Source organism: Dromiciops gliroides, chromosome 1 (assembly GCF_019393635.1).
Source record: "Dromiciops gliroides isolate mDroGli1 chromosome 1, mDroGli1.pri, whole genome shotgun sequence".
Taxonomy (NCBI): Eukaryota; Metazoa; Chordata; class Mammalia; order Microbiotheria; family Microbiotheriidae; genus Dromiciops; species Dromiciops gliroides.
The window spans coordinates 399876240-399893785 of record NC_057861.1 but is presented as its reverse complement, the minus strand read 5'-3'; the positions used below and the strand labels follow the sequence as shown (position 1 = coordinate 399893785).

The 17546-nt window shown below is 41.0% G+C and overlaps 1 protein-coding gene across 3 annotated transcripts in view; it reads right to left on the bottom strand.

The window, feature by feature from the left end:
* Positions 1 to 17546, bottom strand: part of ANKRD55 (ankyrin repeat domain 55) — a 128189-nt gene that overhangs the window by 36755 nt on the left and 73888 nt on the right. For all 3 annotated transcript variants that reach the window (XM_043974967.1, XM_043974982.1, XM_043974992.1), the window contains exon 6: positions 7125 to 7253. In XM_043974967.1, coding sequence (XP_043830902.1) covers positions 7125 to 7253 — 129 coding nt within the window. The remainder of the gene's footprint in view (positions 1 to 7124; positions 7254 to 17546) is intronic.

The following is a 17546-nucleotide window of genomic DNA, read 5'->3' as shown; positions in this document are numbered from 1 at the left end:
GGTTGGTATGATATTAGTTGGGGTCAAGATTGGTCCTCATAGAGGCAGAGTAGCCAGTCACCCCACCAAACGTTTTACTTTGCACCTATTTTCATGTTCCTTTATCCATGTCATTTTCCTTCAACAGCAAATAAACTACTGGAGGGTAAGAGCTGTTTAATTCTGCTCTTTGTAGCCCCTGAGCCTGGTGCATTGTAGCTACATAGGCATAAATACTTTTTTGAATTGAATTGAACTGGACAGTGAGGCTTGAGAGGTCCAGAAAGGCCCCCCTGCTTCCCCACCTTTAAAAAGTTAACGTGCATTATGTTGTGCTCTTCTGGGTGTTCCAAGATCTGTGGCTAATTTGTTCCAATACCATATTTAAGTAGACTTCCTTCTTGAATTGAATTCTTAAAATCGATGGCTAATGGTTTTTCAATAACATCTGTTAATGTCCTGAGCTCTCTGGAAGACTCAATGTGCTAAGTTGAATCTGTTGACATTTCAAAAGTCACCCTGGTCAATTCTTTGATTTTTAACTTCACTTTCTTATGTGTCTTAGCTTCTGGTTATCTGATCATAGTGTTTTGGGAAACCCTAAAGCTTATTTTTAAAAGTTTTTATAATATCAGGGACCAGTTTTGTGGTGGTTGTTATTTTTTAACAATCAATAATGAAATGGGAGGGGATGCGGAACCACAACTAAAAAAATAAAACCCAGCAGCAAAAATAATTTGGAGGAAACATGCCTTGTTTCTATTTCTAAGAAGCGGGAGTTGGCACAGTGATTCATATGAGCAGCTGCCCTTGTTCTGTTTTCTTATGAAAATCAACTCAGCCTGATTTTTTGTGTTAAAGAGGCTGCTATGAGCTCAGAGGCACAGAGGGATGAAATCTGGGGACGAAAGTCTTCATTCCCTTTCCTCCCCCTGCTCTGAACCAATTGACAACTATGGCTCACATTCAATGAGCACTGACTTCATGCCCAGTGCTGGGGTGGGGGGGGGATGGGAGATTAAAAAAGACTAGCTAAAACAATATACTTGCCCTCATGTAATCTCTAGTTGTTGTTTGTCCTTCATCCTCTAAGAGGACTATGACATGGGGTGATGTCATCACTAGTACCGAATTGGATTTAGGTGAGGGAGAGCTGTGCAAGGTCACCAACCTCGCTCTCTTCTCCAGAGCCATTCTGGGTCTGGTGGCAAAATATACATCAGGACAGCTGGAGATGGCCCAGGATGTTTAAGGCAATTGGGGTTAAGCGACTTGGACAGGGCTACACAGCTAGTAAGTGTCTGAGGTCAAATTTGAACTCAGGGCCAGTGCTCTATCCATCCCTAGAAAGATTTAGGTGGAGCCCTGCAATGTAATTTATTAGTCCTCTCTATCCCCTCCCACCAGCTCAGTGAGTCTAGCAGTAAGGATTTCTGATTTTCATCAAGAAGTCTAGGCATCCGCTCCAAGTATAGGAACAGCTGGGATTGTTTTTTTTTTCCTAGTTCAAATTTATTGTTGCCTTCTCCATGAAATCTTTCCTGAGGCTCTTAGTAAATAATGACTTCCCCCCTCTTCGACCTAATATTTCATTTTCTTTGCATCTATCTCCCTAATAAAATTATTGTTTATTATGGTCATGCACACATACATACGCACAACACACACGTGTGTGTGTGTGTGTGTGTACTTCTCCCTCCAGATTGTATATTTGATCTGGCCAAGGATCTAAACCTTTTATATCCTCCAGGGCTCAACACACAGTAGATGTTTGAAAAATATTTGTTAAAGAGAATTCAGCTTACTCTTTCATATAGCTAAGTGACTGAAATGCTCACAGGCCAGTATACATCAGTAGTGATCCAGGGAACTGTTGACATCCTCCCTGGATAAATGTGCCCTGAAAATGTTCCTTTTCTAAGATGTGATAGCATATATGCATAAATAATTATTATACATGTATGCATAGATACATACATATATACACATAAATACATACACACATATATGTATAATTTGGGCAAGTAGGGGGGCTCAGAGGATAAAGTGCTAGGCCTGTAGTCAAGAAGACTCTTCTTTGTGAGTTAAAATCTCACTTCAGACCCTAGCTGTACGACTCTAGGCAAGTCACTTAACCCCAATTGCCTTAAACATCCAGGGCCATTTCCAGTTGTCACTGGACCCAGATGGCTCTAGAGGAGAGAGTGAGTTGTTGGTGACCTTGCACAGCCCTCCCTCACTTAAATCCAATTCAGTGCAAGTCATGACATCACTCTGATGTCATGGCCCTCTTCAAGAATGAAGGAAAAACAATAGTAACAACAAGCTGTGTGACCTTGGGCAAGTCACTTCACCCTGTTTGCCTCAGTTTCCTCATCTATAAAGTGAATGGGAGAAGGAAATGGCAAACTACTTCAGTATCTTTCCCAAGAAAACTCCAAATGGGGTCAGGAAGAGTTGGAAACAACTGAAATAATTGAAAAAATATAAAATTAGATAGCAATACTATTATTTAAATACATTATTGTATTCTATCCAGTTGAAGAATACGTGTTATCCTCCACAAAACTCTTACTTTGATACCTTATCATAGCATGGAGGTGGTCCTGTGCTCTTGAAGGTAGGTAACAGAATCACAACAGGAGTGGGAACGTTAGCTTTTGTCCCCAGGCACAGGCTACTTTCACTCTATTGATGCCCCACCATTGATTTGCAGCTCAACCCTGCACCCTCATCTGGCCTCATCTCTAGGATTTTTTTGCTTCACAGGACAACTAACATGACCCCACTCTGATCCTGTGGGTCCTGATGCAATAGTGCTCTTCTTTTGAAGGCCTCCTTTTCCTCACCCTCAGCCTCTCTAGGAGTGCAAGTCGTTGGCTTTGGGGCATGATCTACCCTTTCTCCCTCCTAGGACAACTATGGTGAACTATCTCCTGTACTGTCACCAACCCCATTCTCCTCTGCATCAGTGCCAGTTGCCCACCCTCCCCACTCCCTTCCTCTCTCCGCATCTCAGGTGAAAAGAATTTCTAGTTAGGAATGAGTTCAGGTTCTGCCTAATTTTGTCTATGAACTCAGTGACTGTCTGACTGTTGTCCCAGGACCAAGCTAGCTAAACCCTCCAAAAGCCTGGCTACCTAATAATCATAACAGCTAACGTTTATATAGCACCTAGTATGTGCTAGGCTCTGTATTAAGTCCTTACCAATAATTATCTCATCTGAGCCTGGGTGGGGGTAGGTATTATTATTATGCCCATTTTACAGATAAGGAAACTGGCAGACATAGGTTGGGCTGACTTGCCCAGGGTTACTCAGCTAATAAGTGTCAGAAGCCAGATTTGAATTCAGATCTTTTTGATTCCCATGCTCCCTCCACTGAGCCACCTGGCTACCAGTCTTTTTTTTTCTTTCTTACATCAGTAACCCAGTGATAAACTGTCTGCTAAGGCCTGGAGGGGTTTGGATCAGGGTTCATGGAGAAAGAGATACAATCATGGATCACTTGAAATTCTAACATGTTGATTCATGGCATGAATCTTCTGTGTATTCTCCATGACTCTGCCTCTTTTAGACCCAGCCCTATCAGTCAGATGAACCTAGCAATCCTGGGAAGACAGCTTGGTATTGTATAATGAGTATCGATATTGGAATTGTACAATATGGGTCCAAAGCCTGCCTTTAATTCTTTATTGGCCATGTGACCCTGGTCAAATCACTTACCCTCCCTCATTTTCCTCTTCTGTAAAAAAATGAGGGGGAGGGTGGGCCAGATGGTCTCTGAAGTCCCTGGTCTATGATACTATAAGAAAACCCTCCTGGAGAATGTTGGATACAATTTTGAAGTTTGCATACTGCAGAGGGGAGGTGAAAATCTGGTGCTTTGATGTTTAGGCTTAATCCTGGTGCCAGAGTAGATCTCTAGTTAAGGACTTCTTTTAGAATTAGATACAACAACTCTGCCAAAGTATCTCAAAGGAGAGCACTATATAGCGACCTCTCACAAGCATTGGAGGGAAGTATGAAATTCTAATAATAGTTAAAATATATGTAGCACTTTAAAGTTTGTAAGATACTTTATATATGTGTGTATATATACATGTAAATTTATATATATATATATATATATAAACATATAACTCTCATTTGATCATGTGATGTGAGTACTATCATGTGCCCATTTTCCAGATGAGAACACCAAGGCTGAGAGAGGATAAGTGACTTTCCCAGATTCATAGAGCTAGTATGTGAGGAGAGATTCAAGTTCAGGTTTTACTGATTTCAAGTCCACTGCTCTATCCCCTAAACCGTACTGTCTCACTGTGGTGGAGATCTGTGGCTACTCATAAGTTGTAGACCATTGAATTTGAAATATGCTTAGAAACACCACACGCTTCTGCTAGAGTTCAGGGTGAAACTAGAAACCAGAGCTTCAAGGCGTGGGAGAATGGTTAAGAATACCAAGTCTAGAGGTACAGGCACTGGCAGGAGAAAAAAAAATGTTAAATTAAAGTATATAGCATGTTGTTGTTGTTTTTGCCTTTCATTTTTGAAAAGGATCAATGACATTATGGGTAATATCTTGACTTTCTTGTGAATTTGCTTTAAGTGAGGCAGAATTGCCTGATGAAGCCAGCAATGGAGCCTTTCTCATGATGTGTAAAGACAGGGCTAGCTTTCATCTAGCTAAGGACAAGGATGGGGAGGGAAAAGAAGGAAAGACCATTTTCAATGACAACCTGATCAATTTCAGTAGGACCATCCCAGAGATCACTCCAAATGGGTTGCACTGCAGAAAGAGCCCTATTGCCTATGTTGCAGGCACACTGGTTAGCTAGCTCCTCCCCAGAGCTGTCCAATAGTTAATGGAAGCCAATGTCCAAACAGTTTATAAGGTCAAGTGGAGCTCCACTCATCCTTTCCTCTTCTCTCTTTCTTTCTCATTTTCTATCACCATTTTCCTTTAAATTTCTGGGTAATCCAGGTTTTTAACTATGAGGTGAAGGTAATAATCCTTTCCTGAGAAACAGACTGAAAGACTGGGAGCTACGACTCTGTATACACAAAATCAAGGCCAGCTCCAGGAGCAGGCAGACTAGGTAGGTGACAGTGTGATTTGAAGGAGGAGGAAAGACTGTTTCATTTTGTAAAATATATCACACACCAAGTTGAAAACTGACCATGACAACTCAGACATCATGGAAAGGAGGAACGTGCAATACAGGATCATAATGGTCCCAGACAGGAAACATCAGGGAGGTTAGCAAATTGAGACTCAAGAGCCCCAAGTTCTTTCATTTTCTTGTTATTAAACAGGGTGAGGAAAGATGAAACAGGAGAAGAATCATAAAATCATAGATTCCCAGAGTTGGAGGGGCCCTCAGAGCTTACCTAGTTCAACAGTCATCAGACCTTTCCTTGAAAAAAGCAATTTGTTCCAGTCAATTCTGGTCAACAGGAAGTTTTCCTTTTTAGTTAGTTAAAAAATTTATCTTTCTTCTGCATTTTTTTCTTTCTTTCTTTCTTTTTTTTTTGGGGGGGGGGTGAGGCAATTGGGTTAAGCGACTTGCCCAGGGTCACACAGCTAGTAAGTGTCAAGTGTCTGAGGCTGGATTTGAACTCAGGTCTTCCTGAATCCAGGGCCTGTGTTTTGTCTACTGTGCCACCTAGCTGCCCCCTGCAAATGTTTTAATGACTCATTTTTGACTCTTCTTTCTCCCTTATCATTCACTTTTAATTGGTTTCCAAGTTTTGTCAATTCTACCCCCGTATCTCTCATATCCATTCCCTTTTTCTTCACACTGTATTTCAGTCCTTCATCACCTCTTACCTGGACTATAACAATTAGCCCTCTGATTGATCTCTCTGCCCCTGTCCCTTTCTTCTCTAATCCATTCTCTGCACAAGTGCCAAATTGCTTTTCCTTAAGCACAGGTCAGTTTATGCAGCTTCCTTGCTTAAAAAGCTTAAGTGACCTGGTGTCTGGGGGAGGTGGGGAGGGAGAAAAATTTGAAATTGGAAATCTTATGTAAACAAATGCTGAAAGCTATCTCTACATGTAACTGGAAAATTTAAAAAAAAAGACTCTTAAGTGACTATCTTTTGTCTCTAGGATAAAATGCAAATTCTTCTGTTTGGCATTTAAAGACTTTCACCATCATAATCAGTTTCCAAGTGGATTTCATACAAATCTCCTCCTTGATGGCCCAATGTTGTTTCCTCCCCTCTCTCCCCCAAACAGTTACAATGTTCTTTTTTTTTTTTTAATTTTTTAGTGAGGCAATTGGGTTTAAGTGACTTGCCCAGGGTCACACAGCTAGTAAGTGTTAAGTGTCTGAGGCCGGATTTGAACTCAGGTACTCCTGACTCCAGGGCCAGTGCTCTATCCACTGTGCCACCTAGCTGCCCCCACAGTTACAATGTTGTAGGTCTCTGCTTCTCTCCTCAGACTTTTTACTTCCACCTCTGAACTGGTAAGCTGGATTCTACCCAAGTCCATTTTGCCTGACCTTACCTGGTATAGGCCTCTACACCACTTCCCAGCCCGCTTCCCTTCCCCACTCTGTCTGCCCATGCCCACCTTCCCCACCCTTTCAAGTTTTTCTTTCTGTGTTGTCTTCCCCCATTAACACGTAAACTCTGTTGGTATTTGTATCTCCAGAGCTTAGCACAATGCCTGATGCTTAGTAAATGCTTAATAAATGCTCTATTTATGTACTTGTTCTGCATATGTCTTATTGTTGTTGAGTAGTTGTGTTTGAGTCTTTGGGACCCCATTTGGGATTTTCTTGGCAAAGATACTGCAGAGGTTTGCCATTTTCTTCTCTGGCTCATTCTATAGATGAGGAAACTGAGGCAAACAGGGTGATGTGACTTGCCCAGGGTCACACAGCTAGTAAGTATCTGAGACCAGATTTGAACTCAGGAAGATGATCCACTGGCTACTTTCTACATTCATGACATTCCCCCAATTACTAGTGCCTCTCCTCTAAATTACACTGTACTTACTTTGTATGTATTTTGCACATGCTTATTTTGTATAGACTACTATATGTATCTATATCATCCCTGCTGTCTCTCCTTGAAGGATAGACTCTCCCTGAGGGAAGGCACTGCTTCATTTTAGGCTATATTTTTTCTTACCTGGGCAGCCCAATGGAGGGCTGTTCTGAAGTCTTTGTCCACCAGGGTTGGGTCTGCCCCCTTCTCCAGCAGGATTTGCGCATGTTGTGGCCGGTTATGAAAAGCAGCCCAATGAAGAGGTGTCATCCCCTACAATGAAACAGTGCAAGAAATAGGGGTGAGAAAACAGGAGGAGAATGTTTTCTTTGCTTTAGGAGATGCCAAGGAGGTATGAAGTTAGGATGAGGGAAAGACTTGGATATCAAAAATCAAGGTTGGAGTTATTTAGAGGGGGCAGAAAAGTCGATATTGTCCTTTCCTTCTTGCCTTGCCTACATCTTTGTTTCTTTGTTTCTTTCCTACATCTTTCTTGAGGCAGCTAGGTGGCACAGTGGATTGAGCACTGGTCCTGATGTTGGGAGGATCTGAGTTCAAATCTCACCTCAGCCACTTACTAGCTGTGTGATCCTGGGCAAGTCACTTAACCCCAATTGCCTTAAACATCCAAGGCTATCTCCAGTTGTCCTGATGTATATCTTGCTATTGGATCTAGATGACTCTGGTGGAGAAAATGAGGCTGATGACTTTGCACAGCCTCCCTCACTTAGATCCAACTCATTGCAAGTTAAGACATCTGTCATGGTCCTCTTCGAGAATGAAGGACAAACAACAGCAGCCTACCTCCTGCCAGTCATGTGTAGGATATGCAATATACCTAAGAGTTATGATACCTAGGGCTCAAGGTATAATGGATATATCACTGGTCCTAGTGTTAGGAAGACCTGCTTTCAAATACCACCTCAGACACTTAACTGGGTACCTATGGACAAGTCGCTGAACTTCTCTGTACCTCAGTTTCCCTATTTCAAAAATGAGACTTTATTTCAATTGCCTCTGAGGTCCCTTCGAACTCTGAATCTACAATCCTATGAAATCAATAAAAAACCATTTCATGGTGGTGGCCAGTTGAATTAAATGACAATAGAAGACATTTCTTTTCTTCCTCCTCATTCTATATCATGTAATTGTACTCACATCAATAACATGGACATAGGAATTGGGCAGAGAGATAGAACTATCAGTCCCAAGTTCATGCTATATAACATCAACATTGAGATGGCCTTGAAATAACCATATGAGGTTAGTAATACAAGTGTATTATGACAGCATTGTAGAGTGTTAGAGTTATGAAGGAACTCAGTGTCCATCTAATCTGACAGATTACTGAATGAAATTTATATCCTCATCGGTGAGATGAAGAAACTGAGACTCAGAGGTCGAGTCACTTAGCCACAGCTAGTAAGTCAAAGGCAGAATTCTGACCCAAATCCCTTCTTATTCTAAGCCTTTAACTAGCTACTCTGCTAAGGCTGAGTCGACATTTACTCACTCAGAGGGAGGTCCTCTAAAAGGAAACAACCCTATGCAATAACCCCACTCCCAGCATACTCAAAATCACCATTCCTGCTTTTCAGCATCCAAGTTTTGGTGGTCCTGCTTCTGGTCACGTGTGACTCATCACAGTGAGATGATGAAGAATTTCTCCTATTGGCTGAAGAGTCAATGGGGCTGATGACTCAGTGGGTTTATAAAAGGGAGCAATCCAATCCCTTACCACGCTCTCTTCCTTTCTGGCTATGATTCACTTAAGACTGTTTCCTGTTGCCTCCCCAGAGATGGGTGGAGAGACATGGCTGGCTCCATTCACCTACTCCAGCCTTCGTGTGGTCACGAACATGTTATCTAAAGCACATGTCCTGCCTTGGCAAAGCAGAGTTTTCCTCCTTTTTCCCCTCTCTTATTTTAAGTGAACAAGTATTCTGAGGCAGATGGGTTCAGGATTAGAAGCCACTCTAGATTCAAGAGTTCCAAGAGGCTCTGGGTCCATTTGTCTGGCTGTCGTAGTTTTGAAAGTGGGCTATTGACAGGAGAAACTTTTGCATCAGAGAGAGAGTGGCCACCCACCAGAAGACTGGCCCCAAGCCTGGTCATTTCACCAACAGTATGTACTGGGAGTTGTTTGGATAGGGCTGAGGTGCCAAGGTGGTTTTTAAAGATGTATTATTTTTTTGGGCGGGGCAATGAGAAGTCACTTACCCAGGGTCACACAGCTAGTAAGTGTCAAGTGTCTGAGGTCGGATTTGAACTCAGGTCTTCTTGAATCCAGGGTCACTGTTTTATCCACTGCACCACCTAGCTGCCCCCTAAAAATGTATCCTTAGCAGTCCTGCAAACTGCTTTCTGTTCTGGTGCTTTCCAGCAGATTGTAACACCCATTGTTATTGAATCCTGTTCTACTAATATTCAATTGCCAGTCTTTTGTATTTAGCATTTCCTATGACAGTAGGAATAAATTGTTTCTCTCTTACCTTTTTTTCTATTCCTCAATTTTTGAGGGGAGGTCCTAGCTGTGAAACACAAGTGAAATCCTCCCTGGCACACTAATCTAGGAGATTTAACAAGGTGAAGCATGTGCAAACAGGGAGCCTAGGTCTGCTCATCAGAGGCAGGCTGGCCTTGGGCTGAACCCTGGTCCAAATTATGATATCTAGGTACAAAGCTAGCTCATGCAGAACTTCCTGCCCCTTTGGTGACCCAGCAATAGTCTGTTAAGGGGAGACATGGTTAGACAAAAAAGAACTCTTAATTTTTCCCCTTTATTCTCTTCTGAGGAGAACTTTCAAGGTTCTATAACTCTCTTTTTTTTTTTTTTTTGGCGGGGCAATGAGGGTTAAGTGACTTGTCCAGGGTCACACAGCGAGTAAGTGTCAAGTGTCTGAGGCCGGATTTGAGCTCAGCTCCTCCTGACTCCAGGGCTGGTGCTTTTTTCACTGCACCACCTAGCTGCCCCCAAGGTTCTGTAACTCTTAGCATTCTGCCTTCTATCCAAGTGTTGGGTCTGAATGGAGGAGGAGAGAACACAAGGTTGGGGACCTTGGGGAGAATTCAGGTTCACATAGCACATGGATTTGGCCAAACAACTCAGCAAGTGAGTTAATGAGAATTGATTAAATGCTTCCTATGTTCCAGGCACTGTGCTAGGGGCTTAGATTACAAGAACAGACAAAAACTGTCCCTACCCTCAAGATACTCACATTCTAATGAAGGAAACTATATGCAAACAACTTTATCCAAAGAATAGACGTACAGAATAAATTGGAGGCAATCTCAGAGGGAAGGTACCAGCACCATGAGAAACTGGGGAAAGCTTCCTGCAGAAGGTGGGATTTGAGCTGAGGCTTGAAGGAAGCCAAGAGGCAGAGGGAGAACATTCTGGGCATGAGGGATCACCAGGGAAATGCAGTTTCTTCTAGGAGGCCCCCGAAGAAGGCCAATGTCATCTTATTGTAGAATGTGTGGAGGGGAGCAAAGGGTAAGAAACAAGGCTGGAACTGGAATTTAACATTCCTGATTGCCTGTTCCTTTTTTCAAGTATGGGACTCCTTGTAGGCTTCAACTCCAATGATCAAATGTTAGATTTCACTAGATCTTGTGAGAAAAAATCCTGAGGGTCCTTTGAGAATCAGCCATAGATGGGATGACTTTGTTCCTTCTCAACGATGTGTTTAGAAGCTTTTTAGTTGTGCCCATCTCTTTGTGACCCTATCTGGGGTTTTCTTGGAAGGATACTGGAGTGGTTTGCCATTTCCTTCTCCAGCTCATTTTATAGATGAAGAAACTGAGGCAAACAGGGTCAAGTGACTTGTACAAGGTCACACAGCTAGTAAGAGTCTGAGGCCAGATTTGAACTCAAGAAGAGGAATCTTCCCAACTCCAGACCCAGCACTCTCTGCCCTGTTTGTTACTTCACACATAGCCTTTCATAGACTTTATTAGGACTTTAGAATTTTGTGTTCCCACCAAGGTCTATATGGAAAACTATTTTTATTTTTTGCGGGGCAATGAGGATTAAGTGACTTGCCCAGGGCCACACAGCAAGTAAAAGTGTCAAGTGTCTGAGGCTGGATTTGAACTCAGGTCCTCCTGAATCCAGGGCCGGTGCTTTATCCACTGCGCCACCTAGCTGCCCCAAAAAACTATTTTTTAAAAAAGTAAAGTGAATTAATTTCTCACCTTCTTACCCCCATCTACCAGAATTTTGTGATTTTGTGTCATCTACCTTGTGGTTCATGGCTCTCTAGGAGTTAACAACCTAATGTCAAGAGAAACTTCCTTCCTATTCTGGTTGTCATTTTGTTTCTCCTAGGCTGGATCAGAAAAAGAAACAAGTCCCCTATAGTTAGCAATATAGTAACAGAAAGAAGCTCTCTGAGTCAGTTGAAACACAAACATTAGGTAGGTATTGTACAATTCACTCAAAAACCATGCCCTCCAAAGACTTTTTCCCCCCTCTCCCCAGCTGCTGTTCATTATCTAGGCAGCATGGTGTAGGGAAAAACAATACATATCTAGAAGTCAGAAGACTTGGACTTTAATCACGGCCTTGTCACAAAGGACAAAATCAGGTCACCTCTCTGGATGTTAGCTTCCCCCTCTGTAAAATGAGGAATCTGCACCCTCTGAGCTCTCCATCTATCTATGGTCCTTTGATCTCTATGGTCTATTCCACCTCTAAACTATTTTCATTCTGGTGAGTGTTTAAGGGGACAATCTTTAGGTGAGAAAAATACAGTTTTTTGTAATAAGTAAAAGTCAATTGGGGAATGGCTGAACAAATTGTGGTATATGATCGTGATAGAATACTACTGTGCTATAAGAAATGATGAGCTCAATGATCTTGGAAAAACATGGATAGACTTGCATGAAATAATGAAAAGTGAAATGAGCAGAGCCAAGAGAATGTTGTATACAGCAACAGCAATATTGTTTGGAGAACAACTTTGAGTGTTAAAATGATTTATAGGGGCAGCTAGGTGGCAGAGTAGATAGAGCACTGGCCCTGGATTCAGGAGGACCTGAGTTCAAATCCAGCATACTTACTAGCTTTGTGACCCTGGGCAAGTCACTTACCCCCATTTGCCTCACCAAAAACTCCCAAACCAAACCAAAACAAAAAACCCCTAAATTAACTACAAAGGCCATATGAAGGAAGAAACTATTTGCATCTAGAGAAAGAACTGATAAATAGAAGTATATATAGAATGATATTATGCACACATATTTGTGTCTAACAGTCTCCATCTCTAGAGTGGGGCGGAGATGGAAGAAAAAAAGGAAAACAAATTACAAGATTATTATATATTTTTTAAAATAGCAAATTTTACTTAATAGGTTTGCAGTTTCATGTGAAATCATCTTTTTTATTCTGCTATATTATGGAAACACTTGTTTTATTCTACAAATTAAAAATTTTATATATGTATACATGTATATGTATATGTATGTATGTGTGTGTGTGTGTGTGTGTGTGTGTGTGTGTGTGTGTATCAAGGGATGGTTGAAATAGAACTAGCTATAGAGTCAGAGAACCTGGCTTCAAATCCTACCTATGACAGACACTACCCTTGTGGGACCTCAGTTTCCTTATTTGTAAAATGAGGACCACTGATATCCATTCCAGCTCTAAATCTATGATCAGATCCGTCAGATTTGTGAGCTCCTTGAGGACAGAGATTATTTTTTGCCTCTTTTTGTATCCCCAGCACCTAGCACAGTGCCTGGCACATCGTAGGTACTTAATAAATGTTTATTGACCTCCTTAATCCTAGAAAAGCAAGACATTACTGGAAGCTGGCAAAAATACCAATTATTCCTGCACATAATTGAACAGAAAGGGCTATATTGTTTTTTTTTTTTTGTTTGTTTGTTTGTTTTTGGCGGGGCAATGGGGGTTAAGTGACTTGCCCAGGGTCACACAGCTAGTAATTGTCAAGTGTCCGAGGCCGGATTTGAACTCAGGTACTCCTGAATCCAGGGCCAGTGCTTATCCACTGCGCCACCTAGCCGCCCCCAAGGGCTACATTGTTACTGGATACTAGGAGCAGAGCTATCTCTGGTGATTTGGAAAGAACCCATAAATTTTTTTGCCCATGGAGATGATGGTAGTTTTTCAAACAAAATGACTGAATTTAGGGTACCACGGAGAGAGAGAGAACTGAATTTGGAACCACAAGGTCTGGATTGGGATCCCAGCTCTGCCACTTACTGCCCATCTGACATTGGGCAAGTGCCTTTCCCCGATCTGTATTTCACTTTCCTCATCTGAGGAGAGGGGGCTGGACTAGATGACCCAGGGTATCTTCCAGCTTGCAAGTCCTAAGAACTAAGTGGGTGTTTCTGATGAAGATAAATGACTTGTGAGGTTTTGGTGACTTTTTCTCAGGGACTCTCCCCTGCACTGAATGTCAGAAGTCATTTTGGAGTCACTTGTGCAAATGCTGGTAGACAGAGAGATTTACAATACTGCAATAGCATTTGCTCAAAGAGTCAAGGGTAAAGATGCATTTAATCAGGAAGATAACTTCCACAAGGGGAATTATAGATCATAAATTGAGGACTGAAAAGGACTTTCAAGGCATTCTAGTCTTGTGTCCGACCCCTTGTGGCTCCATTTGGGCCTTTCTTGGCAAAGATACTGGAGTGGTTTACCATTTCCTTCTCCAGCTCATTTTATAGATGAGGAAACTGAGGCAAAAAAGGGTGCAATGATTTGCCCAGGGTCACACAGCTAGTAAGTGTCTGAGATCAGATTTGAACTCAGGAAGGACCTAAATTTGACCCCAGACCCACCGATTCAAAATCTACCCTCTTCCCCTTTTCCCATTGTACCAAACTGCTTCATTTAATCCCAAACCATTTCTTGGATTGATGTAGTTCAAGTTATGACCTCCACCCAGAATCCTGCTATGTTTTTGTTTTTGTTTTTTGGTATAAGAAGAAAGGGACAAGTGCTCTTTCTGAAATGAAGTAATTTAGCTTCCCGAGTCTGTGTTTTCAGCTGAAATTTCAGGCTCCTAAAGAGGCCCATTTCCTTCAATAGGTTCTCAGAATTTTTTAAAAATTCAAGTCAGCAAGAAGTTCATGTCTGAACCTGAAACCCGATTAAGTGTTCATGGGTTTCAAGTTTCAGACTGCACTTTCCTGCAGCTATGCACGAGGAAGAATGTGTGATGTGGGAGGTCGCTGTGTGCAAACAGTGGGGCTGTGGTTGAGAGAGGAACAAAATAATCAGAGAACAGTGAGTGTTCAGCTTGTGTCCTCTTCCTGTCATATTCTCTTTCATTAAAAAAAAATCCCAGGAAGGTACCCTTGGAATAAAGGATGGATTGAATCTGGTTGTCTCTCTAGTAGTAACTATTTTTTGTATAAGTGGAGGAAATGGAATTCTCCAACTTTTCGTGCAGTGGGAGTCAGAAAATATTATTCCTCAACCTGCAAAATGACAACTTTGATGTACCAGGAGAATTGCTGAATTAATTTGTTCTTTTTGATTGTGTTGGAGATTCTCCATCATGTTCAAGAATAGTGTATGTCCCAAAGACTAACGGAAAATGATAACCAGGAGCTAGAAATAGACTGTTAGTTACTAGAAACATAGAAATGGCCAGTAAGAGTCATCATATAAAAATAAAACACAAAAAGTTTCCCATTTTACTACTTCCTCTACAGAACAGGAAGAAATGACAAATTTAGTGTAAGAAATATATATTTATAGAATTTATATATATACACACATACATAGTTATAAATAATATACACACACATACAGTTCTACCAAAAGGCATATGTGTATATATGTGTATATATGTATATATATGTATATATATGTCTATGTGGAACTTAGTAGAACTATATATCTATATACAGTTCTCATAGTTCTACTAACAGGCATATATAGTTATAGAATTAAGTAGAACCATATCCATGTCTCTATGTCCATATCCATATATAGTTCTCATAGTTCTATTAAAGGCATATATATATATGAACTTAGTAGAATTATATATGAAAATATACAACACATATATAAAATACATATACATAGGTCTACTAAAAAGTTGGTCTCCCATTATATGTAGCAATCAATTTTCCATCCACGATGATAGATGAGGAAACACACTTCCTTCTGCATAAAGAGAAGGGGAAGGGGAATATGGGTACAGAATATTGCACGTACCAGAATGTTGTACTGATAGACATGTCACGCACTATTGTGGTGATAGTTCTATATTTCTTAGTTACAAGGGAGGATTTTATGGAAGTGTGTGTGTGTGTGTGTGTGTGTGTGTGTGTGTGTGTGTGAGAGAGTGCATAAGCGCATGAGTGCATGTTTGTGTAGGATGGTTAATTGATAAATAACTAAAATAAAAAGTATCAAACTATATATAATGTACATGTATATGTACACACATATAAATATAGAAACTATGTATATGTATATAATGTATTTCTTGGGACAGAAGTGTGCACAATTTAATTGAGATACCATATAAGAGAGGAAAAAACCAAAGAGAAATTAAATTTTATCACTTAGATATGTAATAGCAAACTCCATATAAACAAGTTCAGGTTTGTGAAACTCAAAAACCCTCAGGACATGGTTGCAGAGTGACAAATGGTGTCACTATAATGAAGCATAACTTTATTCATTGCTGATATACCAGTGTTCACACATCCCCAGAATGTTCCCCTCTGATTATTTGACTTTGGAGGCTCTTCACTTATTCTGGTAGGTGGCACCTTTGCTAAGAACTTTTACTATTCCTCTTTTTTTTTTTTTAAGTGAGGCAATTGGGGTTAAGTGACTTGCCCAAGGTCACACAGCTAGTAAGTGTTAAGTGTCTGAGGCCAGATTTGAACTCAGGTACTCCTGACTCCAGGGCTGGTGCTCTATCCACTGCACCACCTAGCTGCCCCTACTATTCCTCTTTTAGTAAGGAAACAAGTATTTATTAAATGCTCATTATGTGTAATGTATAATAGTAATTGCAAATATTATCTCATCTAATCCTCATAGTAATGTTGAGAGGCTGTTATTATCATTTTACAGTTGAGGAAACTGAGGCAGAGAGAAGTGAAATAATCTGCCTGGAGTACACAGCTAACAACAATCTAAGACCCAATATGAACTCCAGGCCTATGTCACCTTGCTGATTTTTAGACTTGTCTTTAGATGCTGTAGCATTTAAATAACCTTTATAGTGGAACATCTTCAGCTTTTAAAGATGACTTTAGAAGCAGCTAAAACATCTGGAAACTGGTTTGATGAATAAGGTGAGTGATGTAGAAGATAATAAGTTTTCTTTTTTTCTCTTCTTTTTCAATTATTTTTCTTGTCAAACTTATAGGCTGACTCTGAGAACTTCTGAAACATATTTTGAGTAATGGAAATATTAGTGGGATGACTATGTAGGTTCTAAAGGTAATGACTTTGAAGAACAACTTTTTGTTTTTTTTTTGATGAACAAGTTTGGATAGGTTTGTCCAAGAGCAATCTTTTTGCTTTATAGCTCCCCCCCACACACCTTGTTGATATGTGCATGTCTATACACAGATCTAAGTGCACACCCACTCACTGGGTATCTGCCTACCCAGACACTTTCATAGCATTAAGTAGGAAGCTACTTTAGTAGAAGGACAGATTTTTCTCCTGAAATGCTTTAAGTGAAGCATATCCAGGTGTTCTAAATTGGGGAATAAGGGTCAGCTGTCTTCTTGGAAGGGTTGGGCACTGCTGATTTGGACTTTCCCCCAACTCACTCACTTGTAGGAGTTGTTTGAAAGTTGTGTACTTAAACAGGAACCCACTGTACAATGACTCCTCCCTTCTCTAAAAAAGAAAGAAAGGCTAACCTAGAAAATTTGGCACTTGGAGAAAGCTTTAAAAATGCTCTGTAATTGGAGGCAGCTAGGTGGCTCAGTGGATAAAGCACCAGCCCTGGATTCAGGAGCACCTGAGTGCAAACCAGGCCTCAGACACTTGACACTTACTAGCTGTGTGACTTTGGGCATGTCACTTAACCCTCATTGCCCCACAAAAAGAAAAATGCTCTATAATCAACTTAGTAACACAAATTAGGTTGTGGAAATACAGGATGGTGTGAGAGGAGAGGCATCAGGACAATGAGAGGTCATTGATCAGTGGGCCATGAGGGGTAAGGGCAGAACAAAAAGGAGTTCTCCCAGGGACCAATGAGGGGAGAAAGTGAGCCATTTGGTATTTTCTTCTTAAATACTCAAATGATTCTTTAGTTTCATTAGTCTGAGGGATCAGAACCCACTTCTGCCTGCCTGTCCACTGAGATGTTTAGTTTATATTTTCCTAAAAGCTGACCACAGTGGGTCCACCCCACATTCTGTAAGCCTTTCTCACTTTTTTGTAGTGGGATTTTGGCTGTCCACCAGTCATCTATCATTTTTTTCCGTGTGATGATGCCATAGAATTCCTTGATTATGTCTTTCAGTATCATTTCAGGGGGCCCTCTCTTTAGTTACACATGTAGCAGTCACACCCAACATAAGCCTTTCTGTTGGCCTCTATGT